General features: G+C 33.2%; 1 protein-coding gene across 7 annotated transcripts in view; it reads left to right on the top strand.

Moving 5' to 3' along the window:
* Positions 1 to 14,798, top strand: part of NRXN1 (neurexin 1) — a 682,451-nt gene that overhangs the window by 62,589 nt on the left and 605,064 nt on the right. For all 7 annotated transcript variants that reach the window (XM_008588382.1, XM_008588364.1, XM_008588390.1 and 4 more), the window contains one exon: positions 4,384 to 4,822. In XM_008588382.1, coding sequence (XP_008586604.1) covers positions 4,384 to 4,822 — 439 coding nt within the window. The remainder of the gene's footprint in view (positions 1 to 4,383; positions 4,823 to 14,798) is intronic.

A 14,798-nucleotide genomic window follows, 5' to 3' on the forward strand; every position in this document is an offset into this window, starting at 1 on the left:
AGATAGATATATATATATATATATATATATATATATATATATATATATATATACATACATACATACATACATACATATAAGTCATTATCTGAGTGGCAAATGTTTTCCCACTGAAATACTTACTTCCCATCCTCCCACTCCTTGTGGAAGGAGCCTTATCTCTCAGACACTTGTGTCTCCATGCCATCTGTGCAAACCCTGCATAGATAGAATCCTTGAGGCACGTCTGTGGATCTAAAGATGCAGTAAACATGCTCTTTACTAATGGATTAGTGTTTCAATATATCTCAAAATAGCTAACAGTATCCTGGCATCAAAAACCACAACTGGAAAAAGCCAGAAGAAGGAACAATAGGGCCTCTTTTACCTCTGCCCCAAATTACAAAGATTAAAAAAAAAAAAAAAAAAAAAAAAAAAAAAAAAAAGAAAGAAAAGAAAAAAGAAAAAAACTCAACAATCTATACATATGAAATGTCTTTCCTTTTTAAATGTCGGTTTTAGAAATCAGGAAACTGAGACATTGAGAGGATAGGCAACGTGGCTTAGATCAAAGCTTTGAGATTAAGCCATGTTTCTAAACAGACTATCAAACTCCTAGTCGTTAACTTGTTTCCCCTGCATTGTTGTCACATTTTCAGGATTGTTATCAAGATCAAATGTAATAGTCAGTGATAATCTACATCAAATGTCAGGCCAAGGAATATAAAAACACAACCATGTAACTCCTTATACCTGAACATTCAAGTGAGAGGGACATTAAAAATCTTAACAGATGTGGGAGGAAAGGGAAAAGACTATCATAACAATGTGTTGAAATTATATGATAGCTAAAAAAAAAATAAAAAAAAAAATCAAAGCAAAATAAATACCAAAAATTCTTAAAGCCTCTTTTGTGTTTCAGTCTTTTTGGTAGTTATGATAAAAGCCCATGAAGCAGGGCAGTGAAAGTCAACAATTTGAGTTGCTCTTCACCAAAAAAAAAAAAAAAAAAAAAAAAAAAACCTCCCCAAAGAAACCTTGATTCTATAAACAGATCCAAAAAAATACGTGTGCAATAATATTACCAATTGTTAAGGTGATAGTGCATATAGAGATTTGTATAAAAGTGAAACATATAAATTACAACTTTTGACATAAATAAGAAAAAAGATAAATGAATAATTGTAAAGTAATCCCATGACTGAGTGTCACATTATTTCAGAAAGAGGCAAAAATAGCTTATATGTGAACTTTTAGAAGATTTAGAATACTTACTAGGTACTCATTATTCTAATTGAGCTAGATTCAGGTCATTTTAAGAATATGTCTTAGAAAAGTAGGGTAATTATGAAATCAGGGTCAGATGAAACAGTAGGGTAAATCTGAGAGCTATAAGCCTACCTATCCAAAATTGCTTTTCTGTTTTCTAGAGTGGTCTTTCAAAGAATACAAAATGGGAAGAAAAAAGTATGCTTCTCCTCAAGATAGTTGTTCTAAGAAAATGATTCTACCTCTGTAGAGTTTTAATTCAGGCATTTTTATTCTAAAAGTAATTTAGATCCCACAAATGAGTTTGAAGATGAAGCTTCCCAATGCACAGGTCAGCTTACCATTTATGAACTGAATGTGCACAGTTTACACATTTTTGTAGAGAAGTAAGTCAAAAACAATAGTTAGGTTATGAGATTAGTCCACAATATCACATTCCACTGTGCTTTTAACCATAGGTCTAAACGTTAATATTAATGAAAGCTTATAATCTGAGAACTAGATTTTAAAAAGTGAAGGAATAATTCTTTCAATTCTCAACAAATATTGACCAAGTGTCTACATCTACACTCTGCCAGGCATTGGCTTTTGTGCTGAGCTGTAGTAGGCTGGGTTCCTGCCTACATAAAGCATAGATTCTGGTGAAGGTGCATTTCTTTTTTTTTGGGGGGGAGAGGTCAAGTCTAACCCTAAATAATATGACCAAGGGAATTATCTCTACTTTTCTTCTACATGCTCTTGATGGTGGTTATCACCAAGACACCCAATTTATTCACAGGATTAAAGTCTCTCACTGAAATTCTCACCCAAAATTTTGCTAACCACACATCCTTCAACTTTGTGGTGGCTGATGTCAGATTCATGAGACAGTATACCCAGACGTATACCTATTTGCTCGTATCAGAAACACCCAGTTTTGTCATGGTGGTTCCATTACTTGGGCAATATGTTAGCATTGATCAACAAAAGCATCTTTATCGTTTGGGTCAGAAAATATTCATTCCTGATTAATAACTGTGTCAAAAGAATCTCCCAATATTAAAATATAAATCACCAGGAAAAATGAACAAAAATATATAGGTTTAGATAGCATGAAAAGCATGGTGAGAGATTATAAAACTTGGAAAATCATCCATGAAAAGCATTTTCTGCACTTCTAAAGATCTCCAAAGAAAGACAATCCTAAATCAACTTGCCAAAGGCTTAGTAGCTCTTTCTCTTTTCAAGAATGTATTCTTAAGAATTAATGTAATTCCTTTTTGTTATTGCTTAAGTTCATTTTCTCTTCTTTTGTTGTCAATAGATGCTTGTTAAACCATTGCACATATTTGTTCAAAGAATAAGGGATATCATGTTCTTTATAATAATCCTGCTTCAAGATAAAGGTACACTGAAACACCAGGCCCAATACTGGAAAGATGTGACTTATTTACTTGGTGCAAATCAAGTATAAAAACCAATTATATGTGTGGGCTTAATTTCTAAGCATTTTTCTTTAGTGGATAAATTTAGAACTAAAATTTCTATGTCTATTAGACGATGATAGAGAGATGGTGGTAATTACTATCATGTAGTTTGATATAGCTGATATTTATTGAAATCTTACAATGTGCTTGACATTGGAATGGTCGCCTTTATGTAGATTTTCTCACTTACATACATTTTCTTATTTAATAGTTATAATCATCCCGTGAAGTATTATCTCCTTTTAAGAGAGAAAAACAAGGCTGAGGGAAGTCACACAGTTAGTTGATATTGGAGCTGAAATTTGAACTCAGGGAGTCTAACACCAGAGCTTACACTCTTAATCACTCTGAAAACTAAAGCATTTGTTAAAAAATTATATCAGGAAGCTTGTCAGCCACACTGTCTGTTGGTTCAGTTGGCCACGGATTTGCAAAAAATAACTGCTGTGTTAACTTGGTTAACTTCATAGCACTAATCAGATATAGGCTGTTTTATTTTTCCTGTTATACAAATACATTTTTATATATGGATAAATGAATTAAGAACGTGGCAATGTTGGCTGCTGTGAAATTTTGAGTCCCTTCTTGAAAGAATTTACATAGTTATCTGGACATATATAACTAATTCATCCTTGAAAGAGTATGGCCTATGTGTTTTAGAAATGTGATTATCTGTTATATGCATTCTGTAGAGAAAGGATATGATTCTGTTTTTATACTTCGTCAAAATACCTGTGAATTTATTAACATGATGTGATATCAGAAGCGTGATACTGTGAGTCCTGCCAGTGAATTTACCCAATGTGTTATTTGAAATCTAAAAATCTCAAGGACCATCAACAAGCAATCAGAACTTCTCAGTCATTTCACATGAAGTGCCTTGGAAAATGAGAGTACAGGACAACCTTCTCTGGGCATTTGTGTAAATCAAAAGTGAAATGAAACACCAGAAACACATGTCAAATGAATTTATAGTAAACACCACTTTCCATGTGGTGGTGGTTTTATGTTACCTAATAGTGTTCAGACAGTTATTAATGCAGAGAAGTGCAAGAGAGAGCTTCTGCATCATAGTTATATTTTATGGTTTTCCTGAGAAATTTCAGGCTGCTTTCTACCTCATCTTGTGATTATCTTAGAAAGTTAATATGCATAGTGGATGTATAGACTACAGAAGAAATTCTGCATTTCAGGGTAATGGTATATAAAAGTGTCCAATTTCAAATACTTTAGTGTTGGGAAAACTAATAGTCTCAATATTTATATTTAGTTTAAAATGTATAATAGCTAACAAACCAAACAAATAATTTTCATAAGTTAAAGTCTTCACATGCTAATTTAGACACAATAATGAAACTTACATCAAGATTTATTTACATTATTTGAGTTAAATACAGGCAGTTTTTGTGTGGGTGCACACACATTATTTGAATCAAATTAAATTAATATGGTTACTGTTCAATGAGTTGATACTTGAATTTTATTTGCCTGAAAAATTTTACCGTTCAATGAATTGATACTTGAATTTTGTTTGCCTGCCTTTATACAACAAAATTAACTAAATTAACTATGCCTTTTAATGAGTTGCTTGCAAGTTACATGAGCTGATGACAAGTTTCAGATATTAAAATATGGAGCCTAGTTTCTCACAGCTATTCTCTGCCCACAGGTTGTATATAAAAATAATGATGTAAGGCTGGAATTATCTCGACTTGCCAAGCAAGGAGATCCTAAGATGAAGATACATGGAGTGGTGGCATTTAAATGTGAGAATGTTGCAACTTTAGACCCAATCACCTTTGAAACCCCAGAGTCTTTCATCTCTCTGCCTAAATGGAATGCAAAGAAAACAGGCTCCATATCATTTGATTTCCGCACAACAGAGCCCAATGGCCTTATCTTATTTAGCCATGGCAAGCCAAGACATCAAAAAGATGCCAAACATCCACAGATGATAAAAGTTGACTTCTTTGCTATTGAGATGCTGGATGGCCATCTCTACCTCCTCCTGGACATGGGGTCAGGTACCATAAAAATAAAAGCCCTGCTGAAGAAAGTGAATGATGGAGAATGGTATCATGTGGACTTCCAGAGAGACGGACGCTCAGGTAATTTATCATTATTCTATGCTTTTTATCTGTTAGAACGTTCCACTCATCCCTGCTGTTCCTAATAATTAAAACCAAGACATATTAAAGATATCCTGCATTTCTGTTTTTTAGAGTAAGGGAAATTGTTATTGTTTCTGTTTCCCATCATATAAAAATCAAAAGGAGCTAATTAATCATCATAGACATCAAACCCCAAATGCTTAGATGACTTCTAGAATAGCTTCTTAAATGAACATTTGTGGATAATCAAGTGTCAAATCTTGCAAGAAATTTTGTCTTGAATTTGCAGATGACTAAATTCAGGTTCTTGTATCCCCAATTATCTATGTCATTGGGTGTTTGGAGGTACCTGAGTGTCATTGGGTGTTTGTAGGTACCTGAAAAAATTAAAATAATCCACACATACAATTCTTAAGTTGATACAGCACGCTTTTATCTATGGTACTGTAAAAACTTCAGTCAACACAGTAGCATTTCAAGGACAGTAGCAAAGCTCTGTTGCCCTCTGATATTTGGAATTCCACCAGCATTCATTCATTTCTCTGGCTTTCTTTTGTTGCATTTTATTTTCTCTAAGAGGGGAGGAGGAGAGAGTGGCAGGGAACGTTTCCCTGAAGAAATAACATTTACAGTGGAATTTGGGAGTGGCACGGGGGGCTTAAAATTTGCCTCGTATGAGCTTTGGGGTAAAAGAATCATCCAGGCAGAGGAAATGACATTTGTGGGAATCCTGAGAGAGGGTGGAGGGGGAGAGAAAGTGAGGGAAAAAAGGAAGAAGAGAGGGGAAGAGAGAGAGATCTAGCTACATAATATGTCTTTCTCTTCACACAGTGCTCCCGTGCTCTGATTGTCCTTCTCATTTATAAATCAAATTATCTTCTTAAAATAGAAGACATCTGAATTTAGACCTGTCTACTCTCCTCCTCTCTCTTCTCCCATTCCCTCGTTTACTTAAATATTATATCATCTACTATGGATTTTCCACTAAATAACAGTGTAAGCTTGGCCAACGAACTTTGTGTGGGTCTGTTCTTTCGCTTGCAGAACAACTATTGGGAAAGACCCATCCCAAACCCAGTAAGGGGGAATCAATGGGGCTGAGGATTCTATAGATTTACAAAATTTTCCAGATTACTTTGATGGTCAGCCAGATTTGCAAACTACAGAGCAGATGACACCTAGTGCTTCTTTTCAACCCAGTAATCTGTGATCACTATCCTATTGCAGAAAGGCGGTGCTGAAGTCCTGGGGCTGAGCTCTTTTTTCCACACGTGCTTGCAGGGGCTCCCTTGCCACTTGCTTAGCTGTGGTTTCTCTGCAGGGGAACTGTTTTCTGTTTCCTTATTATCCGTGTTGTTTGTTTTTGTTTTCCTACTAATAGATCAAGAAGATTGTGTTTGCCTTCGTAGAAATATATTTTTCACCCAACAAAATAGAGAAATGGAATGTATGAAAATTGGGAGGGAGCCGGGGGTGAGGGTGGAGAATAGAAGGAAGGTCAGAACTCATTGCTGTGATCCCCTGATATCTGGAAGACTCTGTGATTCATTTCTCTCCAGAAACTTCATCTCCCTAAATCTTCTCTTTTCCCTAAAGAAGACTGCAAGGAATTGTACTCCTCTTTGTTTTTCTGATTTAAGCTGAAAGGAGTTTATTGAGACAGCAGAAATATAAAAATAGAGTGTCTCTCTCCGGCTCCCTCCAACCTATCTCTGCCAGAGTTAGAAGTTAATGTGCTACTTAGGAACTTCCAAACAGAAGAATTTAAGAGAGAGTGCGGGCATGGGTTAATCTAGTGCTTTAAAATATTACCTTGTAGATGGTATAGTTTGATTTAAGATATATCCAGAATAAAATTTAAAAATGACTTTTAAGAAGAGATGTTTTAAATCAGATTTTATAACAATTTAAAACAGATCAGATTAGCTGTGCATCTTTAGGAAGTTTGAGAAGCAAAAAATACCAAACTTCAGGTTAGGTATATTTCATTCACCTAGAAATTAAGTATTTTCTAAGTGTAAGAAAATAATACATAGTTAATGTCAAAAGATTAGTAAACACAAAAGAATATAAAAACAACAATAAAACTATTGATTATTCATTTGATAATAATGGTTTATATTTTTGGATATTTCTTTCCCGTCTTTTTTCTATGTGAATTATATGTGTGTCTATATATATGCATGTATATGTGTGTGTGTGTATGCATATATATAAATATACTGTGAAGAATCTGTGTATTTATATCTGTATACAAATACACACACACACATTACCCATGCACATACACACATATACACAGAGAATAAAATTAATTTGACTTTTTTGATGGGTCCCCTTATTGAGGAGAAAGTGTTGATGCAATCTAATTAATTATCAGATTAATACCTTAATCCTTAAGTTGAATAAAATCTACTTAATAGTTTACTAACTACCCTATTTATACCCTCATTGGAGAAGGACAAAAGCAGGTAATATTTACTTTAATATACAAATCTTAATTTAGTATAGTAAGAAAATAAACATTCTGTAAGAAAGTGTTATTTGTATCTAAGAAAGAAAATAAAGCATGAAATTTTTGTTGGAAAACGACGGAAAGATTAAGTTACTGTGCTTGGTGGTGTTTTATTGTAAAGTACTTTCATGTGATTATAATTTCAGATTAGTGAATTGGAACAAACAATATAAAAACTAAAGCTCGGTCACTAAGCCAAGTTCTGCCCTTTACTAAATTGAAAAAAAGAGAGCTCATATTATGTTGGTCTAGCTTAAGGGAGTTTAATGTAATTTTAATAGCTGCGGCTGTTAATATTTTATATATAGTATTTCAATTAAGTTCTATATTTGCCCGTTGCATTGGTTTGGTATAAAGGAGCCTTTTAAAAATTGAATGAATGTCTATATGGCTTTTATTTTACTTAAAGGATATTTCTGATTTTGGCTGGTAAACTACTAAGATTTATAACTCAGTTAAAACTAACAAACATAGAATTTCAAGAAATAATTTACTTTGCCCATTTTCCATATCAGTTATATTCAGAGACTGTATGAAAATTATTTTTCATGTAATGTGGAGAAATGGGTCTACTATGACAGGAGGGTAATGTAGGCTGCTTTCTGACTCATGGACAATGACAGTCATATCTATTGATTTGCCTGGAATACCCCTTAGATTAATATTAAAAAAAAAAACATTTAAAGACCCGTGCTATCTCTTTTATTAAAGTAGAGGCAGCAGAGGTCTAAGAGTTACTCTTTTTGCTGCTGACCTTATTGGCTGACCATGCTAACGTAAGTAGAAACATAATGGGGCCATGTCTATTAATTTAACTATTGGTTATCTTGTCAGAAATAGGATTAAAACTGTATTTGGTGGACACAACTGAAATTTTAATATTCCCCAGTTTGTAAGGGAAACCCATCTATGAGACAATGAAAGGAAATATATTACTTATTTTTGTATACACAGTTCTTAATTTAACTATTGGTTATCTTGTCAGAAATAGGATTAAAACTGTATTTGGTGGACACAACTGAAATTTTAATATTCCCCAGTTTGAAGGGAAACCCATCTATGAGACAATGAAAGGAAATATATTACTTATTTTTGTATACACAGTTTCTGGTACTTTCTTAGGCATAGCAGTTGCTCAATACGTATTTGGTATAAGAAAAATAGAGAAAAAACATGTGAATGGCACAGTGTCAAACAACTCCTAATGTTCTAAAAATAGGAGCATCTTTACATCTGAGGAATAATGGCACCCTTTACTTGTAAATACAACTTTTTTATAATTTTAAAAATTTGTTTAAATTCCATTACTTCCTGAGAGCAATTTATACAATATAGGATAACAAGTGCTGTCTTTAACAAATACAATGCCATCCTCCAAGCTCAGATGTCTAAAATAATGCACCAAGAGGTTTAAAAAGTTGTTAGAGAATTGTGTAAGCCTGGTAGGAAAATGACAAACTTTTATGAGAAAGAGACTGGTATTCCTGCTTGTTCATGAGATCCCTAAATCATTTGGAAAACATGCAGGTAGAAGGTAAATTAATCAAGAGAAAAGGTGTTAACTCCTTTCTGAGGACTGGGATACACAGCTACAGTAATCATGCCAGTGACAAGGAAGTCTTGATGACCCAGGCTGTCCATCTTTCTGATGGTCTGCCCTTCCGTCTTTGTTCACTTAAAGGGATATATGAGCCCCTTATTTTGATGAGGAATATTGCCTTCATCTGCATATTTTTCTAAAACTTCCTCACTTTTGGCAAAATTAAGTGTACTGCCTTCCTTCTAACTTGTGTTCTTTTTTCCATTCTGAGACGTGAGAAAAAAGAGGCACTTGAATTTCCACACTTGGAGTAATACTGTTTGGCCACAGCTTTCTCTACGCACCTTGTCCCTTTCTTGCATTGCCTGTTCAGTCTCTAACCAGTGGCATGGGAGGCCATGTGGGCTAAGCCATGAATGGCAACTTCAGATCCTGTGCTAAGCTGGCAAAGGAGGAACCATACAAAGTGCAGGTGTGATTTAGTGGATCAGAATGGATGTCTTAAGTGCAGCAAAAACTAGATATCTTCTGTGGATAGCTTAGCTACTAACAGAGCAAAACTGCTAAGTTGCTGAGTTAATATACATATGATTGAAGAGGCCTAACACTCTGCAAACTTGCGGGACTTACAGCTGAACATTTCCTTACCAGTCCTTCCTTCCTTTCCAGACATCCCCTTTTCCTTTCCTTTGGTCCCATCCCCAAAACAATACAGCTGTCTGGATATTTAGCTAAAGTGTGCATTATGCTACAATTAAGATGAGGTTAATGACTGTTTTCTTGGAGCACAAATATTGTTTAAATTTGTGTTAAGTTCTTTGGCTCAGTCAAGGGTATCCTCTCAAGTATTTTTATAGCAAACTGCCAGTCATTTTTCTTTTACTTTTTTCTTTTTCAAACCGCAGTTACACATTGAAATCAAAGAGAAAACTCATTATTCTTATCAAATTCTGCTAGTGTACAGCAGGGTACAGCAGATTGTATCAGCGGTTATTCATGGGTAAGCCTACATTAACAGCTAAGAAGCCATTGAGATTTGAATTGAAGTCATAGAGTCCCAGTTTAAGAACCAGAAATTACAGTGGGAAAGGCACAAGGCTCTCTCCAGAGCACATAATTAGAGGTTTATAATAATCACTGTTTGATGTGAACAGCACTTTCTAGCTATCTATTACCAGCACTGATTTCTGTGTATACCATTCATGAATCACCACCTAGACATTTCTACTTGAAAAAACATTAGACAATTTCTCTGTTTAGGTCTTGATTTGAACTTGCCTCCTGACTGTATACTTCCCTCCCATGACTCTTCCTAGCAGTCTATTGTGTACACTGAGGTAATTTTAGATACACTTATAATACTTTATTTTGTATTCATGTCCATAAATCACTGCCCACCAATGGAAAGACTGAAATATCTTATCAATAATTTACCAACTATTTGACCAGATGACCAGATGGGGTAAATTTTACATAAAAGTTTTAATATATTAAGTTTTATTGAATTAATGTTTATATCTATTTATTATGAAAATGTTTAAAGAAGGAAAGTCATTTATTATCTTTCCGAAACTCAAAACATTTTTATTTTTGTATATTTTCTAACAGTCTCTGTTAACATGTTTGTATATTTTATATAGTTGAAATTGCAGTATAAACATAATTTTTCAGGCTATTCGTTTAAAATGATGTCAAACTTTTTTTTGCTCAAGAATATCTAAGTAACAAAATTTGTTTTCTTGAAGTTGTGAAATCAGAAGCTAAGATTTGGAGCAGAGCTTTGCAGAAGCACTTTAGCTAGGCCCCCAGACTTGTAGGATTCAGAAGTATTAATTAATGTATCTAAAGGAAAGAAAATCACAGGGCAAACATTGGCAGTACTCATCTGAGTACTACCCAGGGGACCTACTACATCCTCACTGTAGAGATGGAGACAGGTCATCTTAATTGAGATGAAGGTCTCAAGACATCCTAGGCCAATATTACTGTACATTTCCTTACCTCATGTACTCTCCTTATTCAGAATCCATGCTCCTGAAACACTCTTTTGATTAAGAATTGGCTCCTATTTTAAGTCTGACTGTAGTGGAGTGAGAAAATACACCAGTAATTTTTATATGAGTATTCTGGTTTGTGTAATAATTACATTTCTCATCATAAGTGAATAAACAAACATTTGATTGTAAATTGGCATCCCATATTAGCAGAGCTACATGGGAAGTATTTCATGTTTCATGATAGGTAATTTCTCATAGGGAACTTATAACTTGGCATTTTTGTTTTTACATTGGCCTTGTGGACTTGGTAAATATCAGTCAAACACTGAGAGATGAAACCTCTAAGTCTGCCAAATCTCCTTTTTGGGCTTGCCCAGCTAAGGGGCAGGGCCTGGACTGGGGATTTGCTGCACCTGCAAGAGATAGGCAGTTACCTGATCGCACCCAGCTCCAGTGATCCTCATTGTGGAATGCTGAGTAGAAATCTGTGAAACTTGTGCAAAATAATATTTCAATTGCTGCAGGATGTTACTTATTGATATTTACATTTTCACAGCATGGTTTATGACCATTTTAAAAATTCATATATGTGTATAGGTTGGTATGAATATATGTGTGTTTGTATATGCACATGCATGTAATAAATGATGTGTGTTTAGTGTATAAATGCGTGCTATTGGTAAAAATGTTCAGGCAATTCAAAAAGTATGTAAGTGAAGAGTTACCCTTTACCACACCCCTGTCTTACCAATTCAGTCTCTTCTCCATAAGCTCACTAAAATAATTTGGTGTTAAACTCTCAGGTATTTTTCTAGGCATCAATATATCTATAAATATATTTACACATATAAAATAATTGTAGAGCTGCTTTTTTACATAAAAAAGATCATACTTAACCAACTTACTGAGAGCTTTTTCTGTGCCATTCTTTGTAGTGACATCATATATCTCTTAGTTTGAACATACTGTTATGTTATACGTTTTACTATTTCAATTTGCATTCTTTTCTACAGTATATGTGGTGCCCTTTTCCCCTCACACTTGCCAATACTAGATTTTATCAAACTTTTAAATTTTTGTTCTAAGATTTATGTTTTCATATATTGGCTTAATTTCTGAAGTTCCCAGCTCACAGGAGTATCCAAGTAAGCAGAAAACAGGTAGTAATTAGCAATAAACACAATATTAAGGTGGTTTTCTTGTTTTGTTTTAAAGTCTTTTAGTTTCTTTTATAAACCTAATATTTGATATTGTTTTTAAAAAAGATACAGAAAATTTAAAAAAAAACAACTAATCCCTTGTAGTCCTACTACTTCAAAATTCCAATTATTAATATTTTGGTTAAAAAAAAAACAACTAATCACTTGTAGTCCTACTACTTCAAAATTCCAATTATTAATATTTTGGTTTTTTTTTTTACTATTTTATGAGAATTATATATTTTGCATTTTGCATAAACTATATTATTAATTTAAAAAAAAACAACTAATCCCTTGTAGTCCTACTACTTCAAAATTCCAATTATTAATATTTTGGTTTATTTTTTTTACTATTTTATGAGAATTATATATTTTGCATTTTGCATAAACTATATTATTAATTTTATAATATGCTTTTATCACTTATATTATGCCTTTTAACTATGTTTGAATTTGTTAATAGAAAAGGAATTTGACAAGTAAATTTGTAACTTTTTAGAATCTGAGTCTATTGTGTAGTGAAAAATGGAGCAGAATTATGGATAGATAAAATTGACAATTAACTTAAAAATTATTCTAATCAATAATTTCAAAATATTTTATTCAGAAAGAAACTTTAGTGACAATCTAGTTGATTTCCTTATTTTGCATAAGAGCCACATTGAAGCCTAATGAATCTATTAGTTGGTTAAGCTTGCCAGCTAGTTAGTTGAATAGGTGGAACCTGAAAATCAGTTTCTTCTCACCAGGCAAAAACATTTCCCATCACAGCGCACTAGTCTCTGCCCCTGGTTTACTAGTAACTTAAACTATTGCAGTAATTTAAAACTTGAAACCAAATTAACTTATTTTAAATCTCACCTTCACTCCATGTTTTCTCTCACCCTGTAAACTGATCTTATGCAAGAAGAATAGCCAAAAAAAGTTGGATGGGAAAAAAAGAATGAAAACGAACACGTTGTAAACATCACGCCACATTGTAAAGCTGATTTCCACCTTCATAATTGAGAACTATTTTCAATAGTTTTTTTCCCCTTTATATACAATTTTACATGACAGGTGAATTTATTATTTATAATTTATTTGTGAATATTTTAATATAATATTACCTTGTTTATTTATCAGCTTCGTTTTGCCTTTGCGTGCACCATGGGGAAATAAAAGGTTTAAATGTTAATATAATGTCATGCGGTTGCTACATTACAATTTATATGTCATATGTATGTTTATTTTTTAGCTACAATTTTGTTCCTTTAAAATGTAAATAACATAGCAGGTTGCTTTGGATTCTTAAATATTGAAGCAAGAAGTACTAATCTAAATAAGTCCCCAAATACAACTACTATCCACAAATTTTAACAGCTCAAAAACAGCAATGTTTACATAAAATATTTATTTAATTGACCAGAAACTTCAAATGTAATTATAGTGAAAGAGGTAGAATGTATGAAAGAATCGAACTGTTCCAAAGAGAACGTATAAATATTTGTGGTTCCTGAAAAACGATGGAAGATAACTTAATAATATGAGGGTACTTCAAAAAGTTCATGGAAAGATTGCTATTACCTTTTAATTCTGTTTTCCTAGGAACTTTTTAAAGTACCCTTGTAAACGCAGAGTCTTGTTTTCTCTTAAAAATGAATTTACTTGTGGTCTTAATACAGCCTTTGGAAAATTCTCATTTTCTGTTGTTACAGACAGCTGTGGCAACTACTCAATTGTCTTTGGCGGTCAATGAAGAAGGGTTAAAAATTCATTTGATGTGTTCTCTGTAACCACTGCATTTATAACTCTATCGTAATGAAATAAGCATGTGGGAACCCTAACATTCAAATTTCACTGTACTCATATGTATGTGTTAAATTAGCTTAAACTAATTCAGATGCTGTGGTGACTCTTTTGCTTAGGTGAGTAAGTCCTTTGATTCACTTCCATAATAAAATCTTATTATGGAGATTTGGGATTCAAATCCCTTATCAGAAATGTGTGTGAAATTCAGGACATTTGCCTGTGAATAGGCTAAAATGTGAATTATCTATTTGGTTTTGACTCAGTAATAAAATATAATAATTATTTCAAATAGTTTTTACTCTGGGAATCCTCAAAATATAAAAATAATTGCTTCCATTCCCACTTAAGTTCTATCCTTTGTGTTCATTTGCCATCTTTTTTACAAAATTTTCTAAAATATACCTGCACATGGATTGGAAAAGACTATAAAAAATAGTATATGATTTTCAGTCATATTTTCTTTATTCTCTTGTTAGTTTGCAGAATATTCCAATGAGTGATACCTGATACCTCCATTTGCCCAATATGTCTCTTTAACTTGAATCCAGGGCTAAATTAATGATCTAATTCCTCTTGGATTATATTTGTTTGTTTTTTTTTAATTTTATTTTGTCGATATACATTGTGGTTGATTATTGTTGCCCCTTACCAAAATCTCCCTCCCTCCTCCCTCTCCTCCCTCCCACCCAACAATGTCCTTTCTGTTTGCTTGTCGTATCAACTTCAAGTAATTGTAGTTGTTATATCTTCTCCCGCCCCCCGGATTTTTTTGTGTGTGTTCTTGGATTATATTTGAGTTGATGTTAGGATTATATTCCTTTTTTTTACATTTATTGTTTACATTTACATTTACTTCTATAGCCACCAAAAACAAAAAAAAGAAAAAAAAATATATTTTCCTTTTTCTTTCTCTTCCATATTCCATTACCTC

This window comes from Galeopterus variegatus, unplaced genomic scaffold (genome assembly GCF_000696425.1).
Source record: "Galeopterus variegatus unplaced genomic scaffold, G_variegatus-3.0.2 Scaffold125, whole genome shotgun sequence".
NCBI classification, from domain to species: domain Eukaryota; kingdom Metazoa; phylum Chordata; class Mammalia; order Dermoptera; family Cynocephalidae; genus Galeopterus; species Galeopterus variegatus.